Consider the following 22,461-nt stretch of genomic DNA (forward strand, 5'->3'; position numbering starts at 1 on the left):
TTAGATCACACATTAGAGTACTGACAAACTAAAACCAGAATTACATAACAGGGTCTGCAGAACATGCATTTACATAGGAGAATGGTGGTGTGCATGTGAATAGGAGTGATTTTTTTTCTCTCTCTCTTTTCATATACATTCAGTCAGTGCAATGATCATGTACTCTAGCGGTACTCAATTACGAGAGAAAGAGGACACAAACAGGAAGAAAATAGAGGCCATTTCTGTGGCAGTATAGGTGCCAATATGAAAGACCATCAAGAGGAGGACAACAGAAGAACTCGCGCGCGCACACACACACAATGCCCAGGAGGCATGTGGTCTCTTATTCAATCTCTTTTATTAAAAGTGTGCAGCCAAAAACAGATCAGCCAGCTGAGACCCAGTGAAAGGAAAGTTAAAGTAATGAAGGTAAGGCTGTGAAGAAATTATTTTCCACTCAAAAATAAAGGCTGTTACGTGGTGATGTTGGTGCTCTTAGGTCCAATTGTGTGTGAGCATATGATTTAAAAAGTAAAAAGAATAAAATAAAGTTTAATTAGAATATTGTGATAACACATAACTGTAAGCTGTTATGAAATAACATAATTAAATTATCTCATCTGCACAGAGCTCTACACTAAAATGGCCACAATTGCAAAAAAATCTAGTAGCCATTGGCAACAGACAAGGAAACTTTATCAGATTTCATCTGGTGAGTAGGTGTTAGTTAATTATATCTTTAGAGAAGAGAAAGAGTTTCCTGTTCCTCTATTCAGAAGCTGTCTATTGCATTGCCCTCTCTGCACACAACAACAAACATCTGATTCGCTATTGATTAATTGAGTCAGGAGTCATTTAATCTCAAACTCAGGAGTAGTCAATTCTAATTTGAATGTAATTTAAGATGGCAGCATTTTTACACTGAATAAGTACAAATGACAAGGCAGAAATGGAAGAATGGGAAGAAAACAACCCCTAACCATGGAACGCCAAAATTGTGCAAATGGGCTTCTCTTTTAGACAACTTCTTATGAAATTTATTTCATTATAATTGCTATTAGTATTATAAACAGTGCAAAATTCTTATTCATTCAAATATTTGTTGGTCCTTTAGCATTAAATATGGGACAATTCCATATTTTAAGGGACAGGGTGGCAACCCTAATGACTGACTGTTTGCATAAATTTTGCGCGCACAGCCGCATGTTCGGGCAGTCTTCACAAACAAAGTGCGTCAGCTTTTGAAATTGAAAGCAGCCTTCTGTTAGTGAGGTTCATATTTTAAATGTATAAGTCCACTGCATTCCTTACCATGTAAATAATGAATTCGTAGAGCATTTGTAAGGAAAATACAGATGGGCGAGAACTTAGTGTTACATCAAACAAAGTGTACGTCTTTCACAGCGCATCCTGTGCAATGAAGTCTATGAATGTCCTTGTAATTCGCTTCAACCTTTCCAAACTTTTATGAAAGATTCTTTTACGGAAGGTTCGAGTGGTGTATGTGTGTGAGGAATTGGAAGCAAGCAGGGTACGGGCGTTTCTAAAGCAAACTCAGCATCATTGCGCATCTGGTTAAAAACTAAGCTCAGAATCGATTCTGAAATTCTCAGAATGTAACCAGTATTGTTAGAGAGAGAATTGCGATGCATCGATTCACCGATTTTTTTTTTTTTCGACTTTTTTTTTTTTTTTTCAGCCCTATATCCCTATATTGCTGCCAGTCATATTCTACAGGGCTCTTTTGGTAATATTTTACATTAGACAGTCATTGGCAAAAATGAGGACAGCGCAGTTGAGTAGGGGTTACATTTTCCTCTTCTCTTATGTACGATACTAGTAAAATACAGTTATAGCAACACCATTTGTCATTGAGTGTGAATTCTTTTCTTAGTGGCGAATACCCATCTGAAAAGATAGATGCTCTAACAAAGGCCTAAGTGTGTGTCGTGTTTAGTCTGGACCCTGCAGGCATACTCTGTGCAGGAGGAGCAGTCACACACATAGGCCTACTTGCCCTTAAAACTTTATTGATTTCCTCTCCTTCTTTTGTCGTCTTGTCTATAGTAGAAGGAATCTAATAGACAATTAGAATGACCAAGCCTGAGCATCTGTCTCTTGTTTCTTTTTTTGTGTGTGTAAACGGAATTGAAATGCCCATTAAAATGCAATTTGCTGATACTTTTAGTTAGATACACATAAATGAAAATATTCAAATGCCAGAGTTGCAAGCTACTGGCGGCAAATAGTTTTTAGAAATATAATTAGGTGTTTTTTGTACTCATTACCTGTCTAAATTTAGTGTGAGAGTGATGTCATATTCCAGATGTGGTCTAATGTCAGAATATCAATATCATATTGATGACTTTGCATGCAGTTCTCAGTTATTCTTATTGGAGTTCTGCTCCAATAAACTGTACTTCTTGGCAAATAAGCAGCAAAGCAGTTTAAATGATTAAATGTTAATGAAAGGGCAGGATGTTCTGCAGCCTAGACTAAAGGCATAAACACACATTTCTGTTCTGAGCTGTGATGTGAATTATTATTTTTTTTATTCCAATGGTCCAGTTAAAAAGGCTGTTTTTGATCAATGTCGGATTTTGTGATTTAGACTTTATTTGATGTTTGACAAATACCATTTTGTGCTTTGTTTGACATGCATGCGTTATTTATGTTTAACAATTACAGTAGCCTAATTACATTAGGATGAGTTGTTTATTTAGAATTTAAGGTTTTTTTTTTTTTTCAGAAATGCATTTTCCACTACCATAGTTTCAAGATCACTGATAGTGCCATTAATGTGTAAAAAAAACAAGATGCTGGACTGGAGTGGTTCATTGGATTTTTAGGACACTGTTAGTGTCTTTTTGTTCATGTCTTTTCTACCTTTCTCTTTTCACTACTATAGACCTATTTATCCCCTTCTTCACAGACACACAGTGTCATGGGCTGGATTGGTATATTTGTCTGATCCTCCCCCACCCCACCCCAGCCCCACCAAACCAGACTGGGATTATTGTGAGTGATTTTAAAACTGCTCAGCACCCTTCAAGCAGCTTTTTGAAGATGAACAGTAGAGCAGGTTAAAGAGATTTGGGAGGAGGGAACTGTTTTGTCTGGAATGGCTGCACCTGAGTCCCTGTTCTCAGGGGAGTTTTTCTGTCTGTGTGTGTGTGTGTGTGTTTGGGTATATGCATGCACAGAATGGTTGACTGACCTGCCATTTCTGTCCTGGGACTAAGGACTTTTATCTATTGTTACCTCAACACGAGGATCTTGATAAGGTACAGGCTTGAATCATTTTCTGACCAACAAAAAGTCCTTCATTTATGCTACTTTTTGTCCTTTTTGGCTCCTAGCAGTATAAATCACCTTACGTTTTCATTGTATAGAAATTGCATTTTGGATATTCTGCCTAACACCTAATTATTTGCTTCATAGACTGAGGAAAATTAAACCGGTTTGGATTAGAATGTTTGTTTTTGACTGACGTATTACTTAAATTTCCATTTACATGAAGACAAATGCTTTAATGAATAAGAGCTACAGTCAGGCAACAAAGAAAATTATATGTTGTTGTTTTTATTCTGCAGGAATTTGCCATATGCCGAGATATGATAATTGAAACTGTATTATGTCTGAAGAAAGGCTGTTATGCATAAATTAACTCAGAATTTTTGAATCAGGATGCTAAAACATCTCAACAATGTTTTGTCAGTCAGGGTTTCATTCTTTAGTGTGACTAGCTGTACATTCTGAACAACCTGAAACAGAATAATGTATGAAACCCAGTTTCATTGAAGCACAGTAACATAAAGCATGGTCAATGGTGTTATAAAACTGCGGCTGAGAGCTAAGCAAATCAAAGTGCTGATTTTAGGAACCTGTCTGATAGATATTTGACAGAGGAGATGTCTGAATGTTTTGTCAGTTACAGAGGCGCTAGAGTGGTGAGTATGGCCCTATGAAATCCTTTTTATTTGTTCCTAAATTCCGTTTTATTTTTTTCCAAATTCCGTTATTTCCATTTCCATTTTTCTGGTTTCTGTTTTTTTCTGTTTTAATTTTTCTCAACTAAATTTTAGTTTTTAGTTTTAATTTTAAATTAAAGTTTATTAATTGATCAAAAAGCAAGTCTAATTAATTAAAACCATGAAACTTATACATTTTCACATCAGTTTAATAAAAGTTGAACAAAAATTACATATTTAGGGCCCTATGACGTTTTAATTTTTCTCACCATATTTTTTTATTGTTACCAAATTCTTTTTTTAGCATGTCTAATTATTTGAATGCATAAAACAACTAAATTCATTTTTTTGATTTACTATTAAAGGGGTCATATGATGCTTTTTTTTAAAGATCATTATTGTATGTATTTGGTGTAACAGAATATGTTGACATGCTTTAATGTTCAAAAAACACATTATTTTTCAAAAACTGTACATTATTGTAGGTCTTCTATGCCCCGCCTCTCTCAAACGTGTAGTTTTCTACAAAGTCCCTCCTTCTGACAAGTGCAGTCAACCCTGATTGTCCAACTGACCCAGTGCATTGTGATTGGCCGAACACCGCAAGCACTCGTCAAAAAATATAATTCCCCTTTCCATAATCGCAAGCTTAATCTTTTTAAATAAATGTAAAGACCGTTAATAATGTCCTTAGTTTTATCAGTTCAAGCCCAAAGGGGAACAAAGTGGCGTGACAGACACAGTGATGAAGCTCGTATGTGTTTGCAGTACACAAGCAATGGACAGTTAAAACCGCTGACTCCACTGTGTGACCCCCTCTCTCTTTCACTCTTTCGCCTAGATACACACGTCATCTCCCTGGCATGGCTGCTTCAACGTTAACTGCGGTTACTGAAACCACGCCTTCTTTCTTTGCGTGAATATTTTGGTGGCATTACGCAAATATTTCCACATAGTGACATAGATGTGGGGGCGTGTTTGAATGAGACGTTTTAAGGGGTTTTGGTAGAGTCTTAACTTTTGATAAAGATATCTTTGGACTTTAGTCTTTGCAACTTTACAGATCTTCTCCATGTACCAAGAGCTTGTAACACTCCAAAGAGAAAGGAAACATTGAAAGCGCACCATATGACCCCTTTAAAATTAAAACATGGAAGAAATGTCACGTCTGCACCATTCATTAACAGAGTCACGCAGAACATGCAGGATTCATATTTAAATTGACTTTGTGGCTTAAGTTACAGATACTGGTCCATATCGCAGTTTCATTTAAGTGTAATTACCTACTTTTAATTAATTAAAAATTTGACAGATTCCATGAAATTCCATTTAAAACTGTGAATTCCGTTTTTATGACTGGATTCCGCGATTCCGTCCACGTTTTCTGCATCATGGAAATCATAGGGCCCTAAGTGTGTGCGTGTAATCCAGGATAACTGCTCCATGTCCAGTCTCTATTTTCAGCACTTCCTTAATCTACACACTAATGGGATTGGAAACAGCCCTCCTTCTCTCTTTGTTTGGGTTGAGATCTCTCCAAAATATGGGTTTATCTCTCTCTGTGTGCCTTGTGCACACAAGCTAGCACTCACACACATTCATTCTGCTATATCACATACACCTGTTTCTATATAGCCTATCGTTCTATCTTTCTGACTTTGTCTATTACTCATTTAACCTTTGAGTCTGAGTGGTGTTAGTGTGTTATTTCCCTATATTTACAGTATTACATTTATCTTGGTGGCAGTCATTAGATCAGCTTCACTTGTCCCCTCCATACAGTATGTGTTTGGTATTCTTAAAGCTGTAGTTTCTGTGCCATTAGCAGCAGTGACAGGTTTGCTGAACACTCCAGCAAGTCCTCATACATAGGAAATATCCCAATCAAACAATTTGAGGGAAACATTTGGCATTTCCAGATTTTTTTGTCTAGTATATTCCATTCCAAATGTTAACTAAAATACATGAAACCAGGTCTATAAATCCAGGTCTATAAATCACTGTAGTGCACTGTAAATCTCATTCCCTCGTAAGGTCATCAGTGAATACAGATTTCACCATCATGAGCACCTGGGGTTCCTTTGTTTGTGTGTCCCTGAAAGACACTCTGTATCCTCTAGAGTCCAGTCCCCCACTCTCCCTTTATGACTGATGGAGCTGTCGTGATGTGATGTCCAGGGTGAGGCTAGTGGATTTAAGATAGACCCTGCTGAGAAGGATCGGAGACATATAGTAGACACATGCTCGCTCACGCTGATATGTGAACTACACAAGCTGTTCCCTACCACATGACCAAAAACACATGCTCTTATACCTCCCCTGATTTAGGCCATTAAACCAATCACCATATAGCCATGCACACAGACCACAATTGCCTCTGAGGCATGCACAGTGATTCTTTTTCAAAACCTATTGACCCGCCTGCCTGTCTGCCACCGACATAGACAGCTGCCTTTTAGGTCAGATGAAATGAAACCTTACAAGGAACTGATTTGGAAATGTTCTACATAGTGGACATACAAAGACATCATACAAATAGCATATTTTAGTGAACAGGATAGTGTATCTTAGTTGTTTGGATTTGGTGTTAGCACCATGTTAGAACCTAGCCTATGTGTTTTCTTCTCTTTTCCCCATCAAAAGGATAAGGTTTAGAAATATTCTGGCTGGACTTGATTGTTTCATGGTTTTCTATGCATACCACCTTAGTGTCCAGTGTCCTTGAGTGCAGGTGTATGTTTCAGTGTGAAAGAGAGAAAAAATGGAAGTAGAATAGTGTGTGAGGGATGAACATTTTAACTGCTCTCTATTCCTCTCTTTTGGCCCTGGAGGTTTGTAAAGCGGTGAAATATTTATGGGATAAACTTTGTCCTACAGGCAATTCTCTTTTTCCTTCCAGAATCTCTGGACTCTAAGAACTCATCTTTCTAGTGGGATTAGCGCCAAGGATTGAAGGAAGGAAGCCTGAAGGAAGGCACGAGGGATTTCATGTAATCTGTATTTTGGTTTTAGATTTGAATTAATCTAAGTTTATCTGCATGTGTTAACTATTTCTTCCTGTGCTTAGTTCTGTAGCATGGACACACGTTTTTGAAGCACTGCAGTTTTAAAAACAACCAATTTTTAAGCTGTTGAAACAAACAACAGAGCTATATATGTGCACCGTCTCTGTTTCTGTGTGAGAGGAGCGCAAATTTTTGAAAGTTTACATAAACACTTATATGCTTCAGAATCCTCGTCTTTGCAAGTATGCACATAAACACAGTGATTTAGGTCTTAAGAGAGAGTAAACGGCTAAAAAAGAAAATGGATATATAATATAGAGGAAAATCTATCACTGCTCTTGAATAAATCACTTTTATAACTTCAATAAGAATAAATAAAAAATATTAATAATGATATATTTATATACATGTATAGAATCTATAAATGCAAGTGTTAATTAGATAGATAGATAGAATTAACATTGTGAAGAATAATTTACACAATATATGCAGCATTTATTTATTGTAGGTGTTTTTGTACTATTGCTTGCGACTTTAGTTTTTTTTTTTTTGGTCCCTTTTTGGTCTCTTTTTAGGCTTGTATTAATTTGATATTGACGTTGGTGATAAGGATTATGAAAATTCTATGGAATCAAAGATTTTAAAACAAAAACCTTTTTCTAATATTTTTTTTAAAACTACATTGTGATGTATTTTGTTATCGTGATATTCATATTGTGATATAAGATTTTGGTTATATCGCCCACGCCCAATGTTATATTTTGAAACACTTTACCAGAATAAACCTGAAGAAAAATCGTGCAAAAGGTGTAGCGGATGTGATCAATGTCCTGTCCTCCACCTTTGCTTGTTAACATTTTTTGAGACTTGTTTGTCGTCATCTCACTTTTCTTCCTCTCTGATTTCCAGGGCAGCTGTTTAGTTTCCAGCTGCGACCATGAGCACCCTATCACCGACTGATTTTGATAGTGTTGAGATCCAGCAGCAGTACAACGACATCAACAACCGCTGGGACCTCGCAGCTGAAACAGAGTGGGATAATGAGAACAGTTCTGCACGTCTGTTTGAGCGTTCACGCATTAAAGCTCTTGCAGGTCAGTTTCATTTTTTTATTCTAGTTTGTGCAAATGGAGGTTTGGTTTGTGCACCAGTGTGCTTCCTGTTTGTTTTAATGTGTGTGTGTGTGTGTGTGTGTGTGTTTGTTTGCATGCTTGCTTTTATCAGTTAGTTTTCAACAGGTTGCACTTATGATTGTGTCCAGTAGGGGGTGGCATAAGGCAGGGTGTGAAAAAAAAAATCACTTGAACCACTTTAAGACAAGCACCCTCAACATTCTCTTGCAGTGATCTTGGAGAACTGTATGATAATATAGTTATAATAATAAAGAGGCTTCAAGTATGGTTTTTGAGTATGGAACCTGGTTTTACATTGTTAGAAGACGTTCTATTTATAGATGTCAGTGTGTAACACAGCAGTTGATGTGTGTGTTAAAGTGCAGTGAGATACCATCTTCTGACAAGCAATGACTTGATATCCACATTTTTCCAGTGCTGTTATTAACATTGTGACACTCTCTCACTCTCTCTCATCTCCAGGGCTTTTCTAATGTCAAATTTATGACCCGCTGTATCTCTTTTATTGTTTCTCTTTCTGCTGCTGTTGGGTGTTTTAACGCTAGTTGTTGTCATGTTTTTTAGACATGTTTATCATAATTTGAAGCACATGATGCATCAATTTATGATTTTAAAAGTTGCGTTTATTTGAATGTCACCGGATACTGGGAATTGAATGTCACTGGCTGGGTATTTGTGAAATCAAGATTCACCAAATGTCTGCATGCAACAATAGATCAAAATGACAAAATATATGAAGCATTTTAACATTTGCAGATATTACAAATAAAAGTGTTATTGTAAGTTTTTAAAATATATTAATCTTTGTTTTATTTTGATATAAATCAATATAGTATTAAGCTAGATAAAATTAGGCCTGTCATGATAACAAATTTTGCTGGACGATAAATTGTCCAAGAAATTATCGCGATAAACGATAATATGGTCGTTCTAAGACCAGTTTCAACTAATATATTGATAATGGCATAACGCAGGTACACCTTTTCAAAGATCAATAAACGTTTATTTTATTTTATGGCAGATTCAGAGCAAGAAATACCAACATGTTGACTTTGTGTGGCTTAAAATGTATTAATTTTGTATGTTATATTATGTTTATATGCCCGTTAGGGATGCTCATATTGACCGTCTAACCGTTAACCGAAAGTAAACATTTTGACCGAAGAAGGGACCGTTCATATATCACGTCTTTTTTTTGTGCTCGTTCGTTATTTCAAATGTGGTATGCAAGCTCATAATGGAAGCGACACGCTCGTTTTTTCCTGGCCTGTCCGCACCACATTTAGTTAAAAAATGTTTTTTAAATGCCCATTTCGACAGAAAGGGCAACGAAGTTACTTGCAAAATATGCTACGCGGTATTAAAAAAAGGCAGTAGTTCAAGTACAATGCAATATCACTTGAGACACAAACATCCAAAAGCATGAAAGGCGCTTCCCAAAGCTGGTCACTCTAGCGAGACGTTATCTCTTTATTCCTGGGACATCTGTACCATGGGAGAGAGTGTTTTCTACCGCAAGCTGTCCACAGTCTGCGCTCCAGACTAACCCCACATCATGACACGTTACATTTTATTAAAACAAATTTTAAAAAAGTATTGTGGCTGAAAATATTATCAAGCTCATTTTTTTTTATTGTGCGATTAATTAATTTATCGACTATCGCGACAGGCCTAGATAAAATATTACAATATTTTAGTAATAGTAAATTGTTATTGTTTTATAGTATTATACTATATTGTTATATAGTAAATGTTATGCATTTAAAATGCACTATATGATGTATGACACTTATCCAGAGAAATGTTTTTTTATTTATATATTCTAATATAAACTACTATAAATGTATTTTTTTAGCAGGAATATTAAATGGATATTGAATGAAAGTGATTCAAGTTGACATGTATGTGTGTTTGTGACATTATTACGTAAAACATGGCTTGTTCCAAAGCCACATGCCCACACAAATGTGTGCTGGGATTGTAGTGGGACTGAGAAGAGCCTAACCTTATCTTCAGGGCAGTGTGTGTGTTTTGGGGACAAAATGGTCCCCAGGAGTTCATTAAATTTAACAAAACTATCAAGGCTAATTCTCAAAGGTAAAATGTATCATAAATAAAATAATTAATGGCTGGAAAAAAGACATTCGTTACATGGAGCTTAATGTAGTTGATAGCAACACATGCCAGTCTATATAACTGTTTCACTTGAGAGAAGTTTAGTTCTTTCTGTTGTCTTTATGCATTGAACCCAGCATGTGAAAACCACCATATCAATCGCAACAAACTTAAGGCAAAACGTTTATTCCTGAATGTGCTGGTAGGGGAATGGAAACTGATAATACGGCGTTAGAATATCTTTTGAAGCTCGTGAAGGACAGAAGAGAGGAGGGTCTCAGAGACCCAGTGCTCATGTATCTCACACCCATACACTGTTAACTTTAGCTGTTCTCAGACATTTCTGTCCTCCTCTGTCTATCTCACGCTCTGTCTTTTTTCATTACATAAACATGTTTAATAAAAGCATTTTATTAAAGTTAAATGCAAGTCATACTGTACATACAGTAGCACAGTGAACTCATTTTTCTGTTTACTATCAGTCTCCCTCCATCTCACCTTCCCATTTTGTGTGAATTTGGAGTCTGCTTTGATTAAAATGCTTTCTTCAAGTGACACGCTGGCTGACTGTTGCCCTAGTGCTTCTGGCCATAGTGTGACCTGTGACCTCTACTCTTTGATGATCATTGCTGGTGACATTTGCTAATCAGCACAACCTGCCATTGGACTTGGTCTTCATTACACCACTTCCTCTTGTAAAATCAGCACACACAAGAAATGCATGTGTGAAAGTGTGTGCCCTACAGTTCTATTTGTGCAAGCTTGAAATGCTCTATTCAAGGTTTTTTCTTGATTAAGATTCTGCACTTACATGACAGATTGTTTTTTTTATTCATTTGGAGGCATTATAAGATGAGTTTTCTGTCACTGCTGATGTTGTCAGTTTATGGGTGTGAGGTGGTAAACACACTTGCACAGGAAGAAAGACAGCTCTCGCTTGTTGAGTCTTTCTCAAGTACTTCCTTCCTGTCTTAACGTCTTATTTTATCTGTGCGCGTGCTTGAGAAAGAGAGAGAGAGAGGGACTTTTGACATGAGTTATTAAGTTAAAGGTATAGTTCACCCAAAAATGAAAATTCTGTCATTAATTACTCACCCTCAAGTCATTCCAAACCTGTTCGACCGTTCATCTTCAGAACAAAAATTACGATATTTTTAATGCATTCTGAGAGTTCTTTGACCCTCCCATAGACAGCAAGGGTACTAACAGGGCCAGGGAGTAATGAAATGCATGTAACAGTATTTTAAAATACAAAATATGAGTAAGTGTATTTTATTATAATTACATTTTAAAGGGGTCATATGATGCTTTTTTAAAGATCATTATTTAGTGTTACAGAATATGTTTTAATGACATGCTTTAATGTTCAAAAACACTTTATTTTTTTAAATACTGTACATTAATGTATGTCCTCTATGCCATCCCTCGTTCTGACAGGCACAGTCTGCTCTGATTGGCCAACTGACCTAGTGCATTGTGATTGGTCAAACACGGCAAGCACTTTGTTGGAAATGTAACGCCCCTAAGACAGTTTATAATGTTCTTAGTTTTATAATCAGTTCAAGCCAAAAGGAATGCATCAAAAATATCTTAATTTGTGTTCTGAAGATAAACGAAAGTCTTGTGGGTTTGGAACGACTCGAGGGTGACTAATTAATGACAGAATTTTTATTTTTGGGTTTTGGGACTGCTCCTTTAAATGTCTAACAACTGCTGAACACCCACAGAAATCACTAAAACATAATATTACCTAACATAAAAATCTAGGCACTCCTAAAATAAGCCCAAACTCATGATTTCTGCTGACAATCTGATTACCTCCATGGGCTGGTCCCACACACCCATCTCTCCTTTGAAACCACCCATCTCTTGAACTCTACTCCACCCCCTGTCCACCTTCAGAAATGGTTCAGCCCATACCTCCTCACCCTCCCTCCGTCTGTCTTTCTCACGTGCTCAGCCTGAGATTTGCTCCTCCCACACACACCTTATGCAAATGCCAAAGCTCAGAAACCAAGAGAGAGAGAGAGAGAGTAGGAGGCTTTGTTTACTTAGGAAGCTGAGCACAGCTAGTTCTGCGAGCTTACTCAAACAAGGTGTGTGTGCGTGCGTGTGCACACAGACACACGCAGTCTGATCCGAGTGGCCGAGAGAGAGCAAGAAGGATATCGAACTGAGAAAAGATTGTGTTTAAAGAGAAGAACGCTGAAAGAAGAACATGTTGATTTTACTATACTCTTTTCTTCACTTCAACTGCATGTGGTTTCGTTTTTTGGCAAAAAAAGAAAAGAAAGAGAGAGAGAGAGTCCATTAAAGGAAGATTTTTTTTTAAACGGATGAAGCAGAATGGCGCGGTTTAGCATGCACTGATGAAACGCTCGGATACACGCGCTCACCTGGAGAGTTTCCGTTTCTAAACCCAAGGTTTTTTTGGGACTTTTGAGGAAAGTTAAACATTTGGCAGCTTTTTTTCTTGGTCTGCTTTGTGTTTTTTTTTACCTTACATGCCATGCTTATGACTCCTGACTCTACTATTGTGGAGTGATCGATTTGTTTTGGATAAAAGTTGAGAGTCAGGGTTGGAGCGACTGTTCCCAGTGAAAGCAACTGAGTGTTACAGTGTAAGAGAAGAGACATGGATTTTGATCCACGTGAACATGAGCCATGTCTCTCGCCAGCTGCCTTTGTGAACCAGGTGCAATATTCCAACATCCTGGAGGGCCGTTTCAAACAGCTGCAAGGTAAGACTGTTTGTTCTTTGCGACCTCGTTCTCTTTCTCTTTTCTTGAGTAGCTCAGCCTCTCAGCTAACCTTTAAACCATGTCAAATAACTTGTCTTTTGTTTTTTGAACCATTTTATAAATCCCCTGTGACAGTCAACAACCTTGAATGTCACATTTAAAAAGGTTCATTTGACCTCATCCAGATCTAACTGAAAGTCACATTTCCCCTGACAGACTGACCCCATTAACGTTTGCGTCACTTATTTTTAAAAAGTTGGTTGTGCACAGATGTGCTGGTTGTGAAATCACTAATTGATGGTGGGTTAACTCATGAATATTAATTTGCTTATGAACAACTATCTTCATGAAGATGATTTCTCAAAACAGCTGAAGATAGATAGATTAGGACTGTAGTACAGTATTTTTTAATTTTCAAGTTAAAACATTAGAAATGTACTGAAATCACTTCAACAGTACATTAAATAGATTTCGAACTAAGCTGTCTTGCTGACCTGTTCAAGTTCTCAAATGAATGTGTGACATTTAAATTAACAACACTTCAACATTTATAACTGTCAAAATTAGGTGGAGAAAAAAAAAGTCATTTGCAGAGGCTAATGAATTTAGTTGCAGAAATAATCAGCGTTCCTCTTATCTCTCTCTCTCTGCACCCAAAGATGGTTCTGTTGAGAAAATAGGCCTACAATGATTTATTTTTATGCCTGTGCATTAGAGAGAGAGACACAGAGACCTGTGCCGGTCTCCTGGAGAGTGGCCTTATTTCAGGTACCGCAGGGCTTTTGCCCCAGATCCAAATTACACTCTGTTAAAATAGGAGTGAGGGACGATCAGAACGGAAAGGTGTAGGAGAGAGAGGATAAGAGGGGAGAGGATCATAGGTGGGAAAGGAGTGGAAAGGAACAGAGGGTAAGGGAAAAAGAAAAGAAGGGGGAGTTCAGAGGATAATAGGACTGGAAAGGATAAAAATTCATTTAGGGTATATTCATTTAGAGTTAATTCTGAAGAACGTTCAAGATGTTTGTTTTCCGTGGGTGTATCTTTCATTTAGTATTTTCTTTTCCTCTTTGAAACCACACTTTTTAGACGAGGTGCTACATAGCATGTGTGAACTCTGCTAATCCCTCCACATGACGTGAGATCTGATCTTCTGTGTTTGTGTGCGCTTGAGGTCACGGGGAGTGTTTCTCAGTTAACAGGGAGATAATGACTCAAACATTGTACTCTTCAGGGCCATTATCTATTGTAAAGGAAGAATGACATCTTAAAAACAAGCCTTGAATATGAACACACACACACCTCTAGAGTGTCAAGTAAATACCTAAAATGAAACCTGATTTCTAGAAGCAAATTCTCTAGTAGTCCAGTCATGTTTTTTCAAACTGTTTAAAATGTTTTAATTCAAATTTCTTTGACATGTTTTGTTATTCTTACAAAGAAAGCTCTAGACCAGTAGTTCTCAATTGTTTTGACTCCAAGGCTCACCATTGTTCAAAACAATATTGCCACGTGATTTTTCAAGTCGTTCATGAATTGCTGGATAGGGATGTCAAATTTCTACCCAATAGAATATTTTAGAAGCTGTTTCTTTAATATTTATTTATATTCTTAAATGCCTATGGAGTTATAAGAGTTAATGAATGTAAATATTTATATATCCCTAAATCAAACTTTTTTCAAATTAGGCTGACTTATTTACACAAGATCATGAGAAGTTCTAGAGGGAGTAAATTTCAGTAAGAAATGACAATTAATGATTGATTTGTTTTATTTGAAAAAATTAAGTAATCTTGAGGCCTTCTTGTAAGTTTGCTGTAGCTCCAATTGGGCCCTGGCTCTCTGGTTGGAAACCACTGGTTTAGACAGACTGCAAGTGGATGGATGTCAAACACCAATGTTCTGTGCATAACACATGATAGTGTTCTGATGGAAAAGAGTCAGTAGAAGACATGGAGATTCAAAAGTAAGAGAGAAAACAGCATGTCACATACAGTATGTGTTAATGGTTACTGTAGTTTCATCATGAAATCTGGCGCATACCAGCATTTGACACACATTCACAGAGTCTCGTTTATCATTTCTGCTCAAGCAGCCTGTGATCCTCCCCTCTTCTCATGTTCTCCCACACTGGTAATTCCGGTCAGGTTACCCTTAGGCTGACTTTTTTGAAACATTTTTCAGAAGTACAGGTGTGTTGTATCAGGGGGCTTGCTCAGACATGGTCTTTATGCTTGGTCAGGCTGGTTCTTCTCAATGGATGTTTTTGATGCAGCACCAGTTTCTCTGTTGTGGTTGTAATTCATTATCTTAATTTAAATAAATCCCTGCAGCAAAGTAATATTGCATGCATGCAGGTGTTTGTGCGTGCTGCAGTGATTAGAATGGGATAAGTCATTTCTCACAAGGTTGTTGTTGCCACTCCTAAAGGACTTAATGTGTCATTGTCGTTGCAAAACCGTTTGGATAAATCAGTGTTTCAGTTCTCCATTACAAACATTCTTTTTTTAAATCCCCCCATTCTTTGTGAACTCAGTGTGTAAAATGTAAATGCAATGCAAAATATAATGCCGATAAATCAGCTTATGAAAGCTAGATGACACAAGAAAGATTTTGAAACCGTCAGTTTTCTTCAGTTTTGATGTCAAAATGTAAACGGATTTCCACACAGAATGCAAGTGAAGGATTTGACATGCAGATTGCATTATGGTAATGGCTACATATTTTGTTTATATACTGTACATTAATATTGGATTTTGCATATGGGTTATTTATTTTATTATAAGCAAAAAATGATGTTTTATATATACATTTTATATATACATTTATAGGTATTTAATAGCCTTTAAAATACAGAACCCTTAAAATAGAGCACCTTTTCTTTCTCCTACACATTTTTTGTTTATTTAGCATAATCACGTGAAAAACTTTACATGGAAAAACATGGATTGATTCAGTGTATAAGTGCAGGTGAGAAAGTTGCAGGAAATCTTTAATTTCTTTTTTCTTTTTTATAAATAATAACATATTTCTATTAAATATTTTTCAAATCTGAGTAATTGGCTGTGGGTGTGATACCCGTCGAAGATCCAAGCAGCAGAAGCAGGCGGAAATGGTGACCCAGAGCAGAAGTGTGGTGACCTTAGGAGTGTGAAGCTGGAGAACATCAGCAAGCATAAACAAATCATTCTCAAAACTCTGATTAGCAGTGTGTGTTTGTGAGTGTGCTTAGGTTCAAAAGGTTTTCTACCCTAGTGTCAGTCACCCTGAAGAGGTAAACATGTACTCCTCCTTCCTACTCATTACAGAGATGCACAGAAATTCTTCACACACACACACACACAGACACAAGCACAGATTTACTAGGATGCCATGAATTTGAGACCACCTTGGTAAAGAAAAAAAAAAAAGTCAGTGTATTTAATAAAAAGGCCTGTTAAGGATGTTAACAGCCACCAGATAAGGGTGAAGGGGGAAGAAAGTCAGAAACTCACACATACTTCCACATTTACTTTATCAGCATATGAGATAATATAGATTTGTCTGAATACCATCAGTTGTGAGCTATATCCCTGGGTGCTCTTACATATGAATGTTACTTTTGTTTCTTTATCTTTCTTTCTCCACCCAAGAGTAAAATAAAATTGTCTATATTTACTTTCAATATTTGAATATTCATTCTTCCGTGGAACATAAAATATATTTTGTCCATGGAATGAAAGTCAATGGGGTTTCTGTGTTGTTTCATACTTCATTCACTCTCATTGCAAAAACAAAAATATTTGAAACATTAAAAATATTCCATTTTGCAGAAAAAAAAAGACTGTCAAGTTAATTAAACGTTGACAGAATATACATTATTGGGGTGAAGTGTCTGTTGAATGCAGTCCGCAGACTCTCTCACTCTCCCTGTTATCACTGTTGATGTTACCGATTTCTTCAAAATCTTATTTTACTTATTTTGGGATAGTCACAGTGAGTTGTTCCTGGAAAAAAAAAAAACCTTCCTTCACATTTTTCTGCTGTCCAGATGTTCTTACTGTGATGTGTGTGTGTATATAAATGGCACTGTATTTGAATAATTGTACATGAATATGTGGATTTGAGTATGCAGTCAGGTTTGTTTATCTACTAAATGATCTCCTCAGCCAATAGTAATACAGAGTACTTGATAATAAGGCCAATAAAGGCTAGTTTTATTGTGTAGAGAAACTTTAACAACAACTTAAGTTAAGCAAGTTAAGCACAGGTTCACAAAGCCTAATAAAAACGAGAAATTTACTTTGGTTTAGATTACGCATTTAAATGTGGACTGGAGGAAGTGTGTAAAGTGGTTTGGCAAGACACTTGATCTTAAATATGTGAAAAATGTCAAAGCTTTAATGTTCAAAAGTAAGTTTTGTTTAATAAAAAAAGTAAGAGAAATTCTAGCAAAATATCTAGCAAAAAATTAGTTTTATGTGTTTTGTTAGAAAAACAGGCTTTACTATAAGTTGTAAAGTTAACAGTCAGAATCTTCTTGCTCCTTGCAAACCCATGACAATCTCTGCTGACTGTATAAGCCATGCATGGCAGGTAGGGACATTTTGTGTGGATCTGTACAGTAGCAGCACACTCTCGGATGTAAGAAAGTTTGGCTCCAGCTGGTATGTCTGTGCTTTACTGAAGTAAGTGTTCTTGCCCGCAGCACATGCTAATGGCTCTTCAACTGTTATTAGAAATGCTACCGAGATGTTTTGGGCTAGTTCATGCATGTTCTGTTTCACGCAAGTCAACTTAATTCTCAAACATCTCAACTCTGATCCTCTAAAACCCAAAGAAACAAACAGTGTAGTATGATCCCAGAAGTGTGGTCATTCATGTATCTTGACTTCCTCTTGTCATTTTTAAACACACAAAAGTAAACTCTGTTGACCTGCAGGGACTCTGTGTCTTGGTTAAATCATCCTTTAGTGTATTTTTAGAGGGGGAAAATCCCTTTAGTTTCGAAGGCATCATAACTGCATTGGCTATAGTCATTATGTTATGTAGATGGTAGGTTGGGTATTTTCTGCTGACCAAATTAAGGTACATTGAGGTTTTCTGTTGACTGCTGGAAAATATGGTATTCATGTTCTGTAGCGAGTCAAAGTTGCTTTCATAATTCTGTAAATGTAGCATATGTGTACTGAAGCATTTCATTAAGTCTCTTCAGTAAACTCTTCAGTCAAATTTAGGATTTGTATTGTGCTTAACTTTATGGTTCATTTACATTATCAGAATCCATCTGAAAACAACACAAGCACACAATCATCTCACACTGTGAATGAGTATAATTGCTTAACAGGCCAAATGTGTCTTCTCCAAACAACTGATCTATTATACAAACTCAACACAATCAAAAATCTTAAAGGGAGAGTTCACCCAAAAATGTTTAATGCCGTCATAGTTTACTCATCCTCATGTTGTTCCAAACCTTTAAGAGTTCCTTCTGTGAAACTTAAAAAGAAGATTTAAAAAAGATAAGAATGCTGATAACCAAACTGTTTTGGCACCATTGATTTCAATTGTATGGGCCAAAAAACACAACGGCATTTCTCAACTGTATTCTTTCATGTTTCAGAGAAGTAAGAAAGTCAAACAGTTCTCAAACAACATGGTAGTGAGTAAATGATGACAGTATTTAGATTTTTTAGGAATGTCTGTAATGTGGGCCCTAAATAGTTCTCATTTTGACCATTGCTTAAGTGTAAATGTTCTGAAGTATTCAGCAGCAGTTAAAATACCATTGCTTAATACTGTGCATTTTCATTGTGCCTCATGCTGCTTTATGTTAGCTTTCTGCTCGAAATAAGTTACTGCATGGTATTGTATTCCATGTAGAAAGAAAATTTTAAGTTGCTGACATTTTTTTTATGTCTTTTGGAAAACCAATCCCATTGGTAAGATGGTGAAGGGTGAAAATTAAAGATGTCTAAGTGTCTTTCAGTTTTTCAAAAGGAAAAAAAGCAGTAGGTCTCCATAATGTCTGCCAATGATAGTATGAAGTGTTGAGTCGAGGATGTGTACTGATGTAGTCAAATTTGGGTAAAAATATAATTTTGAGTGTCTGTGGACATCTTGTTCCGAGTCCATGTCCTGTTAACACTGTTCTGTTCTCTGTCCTCCAGTGTCACTTGCATTCTCCAGACATCAGAAATAACTCTGAACATGTCATTTTCACCCCTCTGTGTATGTGAGCGTATGTAAGAATGGGGCTGTGCAAGTTTTTTTTCCTCTTTGTGGGCCTGCATAAGCTGAGTTCCTTTAAGAATGTGTAAGTTAACAGTTGGATAACGTCTTATTAACATTGCTGCATAAAAGCCTTGCAGAAAGGCTGATGTTAGGGGGAAACAAGGTTCCTATTAGAGATTGACCGATATTGGTTTTTCTATTGCCGATGCCGATGTTTAGAGGTCAGGGTCAGCCGATGGCCGATATGTGCTGCCGATTTTTAGGGCCGATATCTTGAAGTTTTCCCCTTAATTTGCATGCTAAGATGTCCCACTAATAATAAGTGGATGCACAACATTTCTAAACTTATTATTTATTGAGCACTGACTTGAACCATCTCTCGAATCTTAATTTTGTGCACTGCACGGTATTAAAATAAAATATTTATCAAATTAATAAACTGACCAAGTATTAAATTATATATATGTCCATCATTTACATAAAAGTTTTAGAGCATTTATCAAGTAGAATTTTTCAAGCTTGTTGGAACATAAATGTAAACACAAATATACATTTAAATAAATAAATTTTTTAGAAATAAAACAATAAAAAAATAAAATCAATTAAACTGACAAATATAAAAAAGAAATATATAAAACATAAATAATAGTAGTGCTGCAAACACACTAGCAACCAGCAACATTTGTGTTTGGTATAAATGACAAAGACCATCTACAATGAACAATTTCAAAATTACTTCGCAGTCTGTTCATTATTAAAATAAAGTACAGTCAACCAAACATATAAAAGGTTAAGGTGGTCAGTTTAGACCGTAGTATACCAGTCCACTCTGCTGTTATGCCAAGGACGTTTTTGCTCATGTGAAGAGGATATTTTCCGTCTAGTTAAAAAAAGATAAAAAAAAAAAATTCTAGTTTAACATTCAGATACATTGTGAATGTGGAAACATTTGGATATGCGCAGAACGAGACCTGAGCAATAACCTCCAAATAATCTACTCAAACCCGCGCTCACTCGTCCTCATATGGATCGGATAATTTTTCAGATCAGCAAAAAAAAAAAAGGCCAAGATAAACATACGTTTTGTCTTTTTTTTATTAACATTAAATTATTAAATTAAAATACATGAAATCAACTTAAAGTGCACATGGCATAATATCTTCTTTCTAAAATAATAGCCGGACTTCTCATCTTCCAGTCTGCTTTGATGAAGTGAGCAGTTTTCGTCACAGAGCTCTCCGTCCCCCTGGGCGTCCACCCGTCAGTCGTGAGCGCAACAGAGGATGCTCGGGATAGTTTATCCACAACTTTTTTTCTTCTCCTGTTCATAAAGATCTGGCACAATCTTTTCACTCTAAACTCTTTCTTTCATCATTAAATCTGACAGGGAACCCAAAATGCGCGTTCAAGCTCCTCCGTTCCTCCGCTCGGCATGAGTGTGGACTGAACATGCGCAACTTTTTTTTATTTTTATAAATCAATCCGTGGGTCACGTTTGTGCCGAACCGAAGATATTGATCTGAACGGTTCACGGATCAATGATGATCCGTTGCACCACTACTATAGTGTCATTTGAAAACATTGCAGTTTTAAAATACAACAACGAGCACCACAAAACCATTTAAAGAAGCGCATTCAGCGGCCTCCTTGACGGGAAACAGTCAACAAAGATAAATGATCTCCAATGTATGGCGCGCTCTCTTGATTTTATCAAATGATCATCATAATCACATCTATTCATTTTACAGTCATGCTACTAGCATTTTATTCAGACTAAAACCCCTTTAATTCGGATGAGAAAGCTTTTTTTCCAGGTGGCTTTTGCACATAATAATAATTCCGCTGCAGACGCATTTTGCAGCATATTAATTGATCGTTAATTTAAAAGACGATCGATCATGGAAATTATCGAATATTGACATCCCTAAATACAAATGAGTTGGATGGAAAAATGGTTATTGTCTGCATCAAATCATGCTTCCGAACAAATGTCATTCACCGTTCTGGGCAGCTCCAGGACAGCGGTCTCTCCGAGCAAGGTGCTGTCTGTGAATAGGGCGGAGTAACGGAGCCTTCAATCACGCTGCAGTGTTTGTAAGAGCTGACAACTTCTCCACCCCATTTACAGGGTGAAATTCTCTGACTACATTTATCTCCCAGGGCAGTTGTTGAATCTTCCAAAAGTTTTGTCTTGGGGTGCTGCACATGCAGTGGCAGCAGCAGCACTTTCCACCGCGCCAATAACACGGGGCTGCCCGCCGACGTGCCTGACTTTTAATCGGCGCTACAAAACACTGATATCGGCCGATGCCGATATATAAAAAAATTACAAATATCGGCCCGATATATCGGCCGAACGATATATCGGTCGACCTCTAGTTCCTATTTAAGATGCCTTCACGTGTGGAAAATCCCTCCTAGCTATAGCCATTATAGGTGTGTGTCTTCATTCTTTATCTGTCGTTCAATGTGTGTGTGTGTAATAAGTATTAGGTTCTCTTCTCTGTAACGACAGTTGTGTTTTTTGGTCTGGTTTTAGTACTGCTTAAATTTTTTATATGCGGTTTAAAATATTTTAGTCCAATAATACATAGTCATTTTGGCAATGTTTTAAAAGTTCAGTTAAAATAAATGTTTGTCAATAAAATGAAACTTTTTGACTTTTTGGAATTTTGGGCTTGTTTGGTGATTTTTCCATTTCAACTAACCTGAAGTGAGTTTCTGCACACATAAACCATGACCAGAAACTTAATTTCTCAAGGAAGTAGTCACTGCAGTAGGATGTTTGTCACATTACTGCACATGCCCGTAAGGTGATAACAGAACACACCTCTGGGGTTTAAATGACAATTGTGTCATCATTTACTTAAAGGGTTATGCCACCCCAAAATGAAAATTTTGTCATTAATCACTTACCCCCATGTCGTTCCAACCCGTAAAGGTTCTGTTCGTCTTTATAGATATTTTGGATGAAAACCTGGAGGTTTGAGACTGTCCCACAGCCTGCCAAGTAAATAAGTGTCATGGTTTATAACACAGAAGATGCTGAACCTCTGAGCTTCTCTTCCATATATAACAGCTAATGATGTCCAAGGGGCGTTATGCTTTAGTAATGAACAAACAAAGCACAAGTAAAATGGGTCTGTGTGACACGCTGCATTTCAAGTCTTCTGATGTCATATATCATTGAGAAACAGGCCAACTAGAGATGCACGATATAAGATTTTTGCCGATATCACATATGACAATATTTTTTAACTCATGCTCATGCTAAATGTTTCTGTAAATTTTTTTAGTTTAGGAA

At 36.7% G+C, this 22,461-nt stretch overlaps 1 protein-coding gene across 8 annotated transcripts in view; it reads left to right on the plus strand.

The window, feature by feature from the left end:
- LOC113049591 (spectrin beta chain, non-erythrocytic 1-like) overlaps positions 1 to 22,461 on the plus strand; it is a 72,721-nt gene that overhangs the window by 14,732 nt on the left and 35,528 nt on the right. For 3 of the 8 annotated variants that reach the window (XM_026212057.1, XM_026212056.1, XM_026212058.1), the window contains one exon: positions 7,868 to 8,052. In XM_026212057.1, coding sequence (XP_026067842.1) covers positions 7,896 to 8,052 — 157 coding nt within the window. In that variant the 5' untranslated portion in view covers positions 7,868 to 7,895. Of the gene's footprint in view, positions 1 to 6,918; positions 6,944 to 7,867; positions 8,053 to 12,228; positions 12,948 to 22,461 lie in introns of those variants that run through there. The other 5 variants (XM_026212061.1, XM_026212063.1, XM_026212060.1 and 2 more) reach the window with 3 other exon arrangements.

Source organism: Carassius auratus, chromosome 30, assembly GCF_003368295.1.
Source record: "Carassius auratus strain Wakin chromosome 30, ASM336829v1, whole genome shotgun sequence".
NCBI classification, from domain to species: domain Eukaryota; kingdom Metazoa; phylum Chordata; class Actinopteri; order Cypriniformes; family Cyprinidae; genus Carassius; species Carassius auratus.